We start from the raw sequence: 1,649 nt of genomic DNA, 5'->3' as shown, positions 1-1,649 counted from the left end.
ATAAATACGATTACCTCTGCAACTAGCAAAGCCATAGGTTTGTTGAGAGTGCAATGTTGGATTCGTTATCTATCGGCTGACATATGTAGTTCAAACTTGCTTGTTTCGTTTTCTGTCATACTTCTGTTTCAAGACTTTGGAGCATTTTGAAATCGAATCTTTAACTGTGTACATCCCTCGTATTTTATTGCTGTTTATAGGTTCAACGATTTTGGAGTTGATGGTGGTCCAGCAGCGAAAGCACTAAAACCCAAGTTCGATGTTTTGTCAAAGCATATCGCAACACATACTGGATTTCAAGTACCACACGTAGAGGTAATCATATCGCCTTTGCTCTTATTCGAATATGGTTTTAGCAGTTGTTCCCATTTATTCTTTCTAAACTTATGACGTCGTTCACAGATGAAACATCTAATTTTTGGGGCTATAGTCATGAAGAGCCTCGGAAGCCTTCTCTTTGTCTTCGGTAGCTCTCTTGGAGCAGTAATCCTCGTACGTATCTCTACTATTCGCTCAAACACTTTGCGTTAAAATCTATGTTGCTCGGACTCTTCCTCTTGCTTTTAAACAAGTGAATGCATCTTCATCTTGCTTTTTTCTCAATGAAGGTTTTGCATCAGTTCATTACTACTCCAGTCTTATACGACTTCTACAACTACGATCCTGACAAGAAAGAGTTCGCTCTACTTTTTGCCAAGTTTACGCAGGTAACACAACTGATATCTCTCTAAATCATCGCTCGTCACATTCACTTTCACCACGTGTATTTTACGCTACTCTTTTTTACGACAGTGCTTACCACTCCTCGGTGCACTCTTCTTCTTCATCGGCATGAAGAACTCTATGCCGAAGAGATCATCTCACTCAAAGAAGAAGGCTCCCAAGACGAAAACAGTTTAAAGAATGCGATAGCCCGCCCTACGAAGAGCTTCTTGTAAGCTTTGTATTTTTCGATTTTATTTTGGTTAAATTTCCAAACTTTGTAGCTTTGATTTTGTATTCTTGTTTTTTTTCTTCTGTTGCTGGAAATTTTCACTCTTTAAAAAAAAAAAAATTTAATTTAGACGTTAATAGTTCCTCTATTAAGTTAATTACTATTACATTGACTACTGAGTTAGTGATAATTGATAGCTTTTGTTGGTTCTCACATTCAATTTAATTTCACTAGTGGGGTTTGGGAGTTTGTTGTTTACGAAACCTTACACGTAGAAAAGTTGTTTTTGATATATCCTCGACTCAATAGTTCAAAATCTTAATATGGCTAAAGTTAAAGATATTGTTTTTTTTCTTTCAATCCATCTAAATTTTAAGTTATCCTCTTGTCAAATTAAAGCATTTATCTTTTTTTTTTTTTTTTCCTTTTTTGTTTCCCATTGGGTTTCTGGTATCTGCATTGAACTTCAATCAAATTTATATTCGTGCTGGAAAGTCTTACATTGGAGGTAAAACACTTTCTAAATAAAGATGATTTCAAACTCATGGGGACTTGAACTCGAGACCTTTAGTCATTAGATAAATCATTAAGTATGAACGAGTACTTATTGCTTCATCACAACTCTGGTTGTGTTGAACTTTGACCAGTACATTGGAGGTAAAACACTTTCTAAATAAAGACGATTTCATACTCACGGGGACTTGAACTTGAGACC

The 1,649-nt window shown here is 35.7% G+C and overlaps 1 protein-coding gene across 1 annotated transcript; it reads left to right on the top strand.

The window, feature by feature from the left end:
- Positions 1–200: 200 nt before the first annotated feature.
- LOC107868452 lies at positions 201–1,147 on the top strand (the record flags this gene model as incomplete). The annotated part of the gene is given in 4 exon segments (XM_047403674.1): positions 201–315; positions 403–492; positions 609–707; positions 793–1,147. Coding segments are annotated over 4 exon segments (412 nt in total), but the record flags the coding sequence as incomplete, so codon positions are not given.
- Between the last annotated feature and the right edge of the window lie 502 nt (positions 1,148–1,649).

Source organism: Capsicum annuum, unplaced genomic scaffold (assembly GCF_002878395.1).
Source record: "Capsicum annuum cultivar UCD-10X-F1 unplaced genomic scaffold, UCD10Xv1.1 ctg46474, whole genome shotgun sequence".
Classification (NCBI taxonomy): domain Eukaryota; kingdom Viridiplantae; phylum Streptophyta; class Magnoliopsida; order Solanales; family Solanaceae; genus Capsicum; species Capsicum annuum.
Note: the sequence above shows the minus strand (reverse complement) of the source record. Positions and strands in the feature narration are given on the sequence as shown.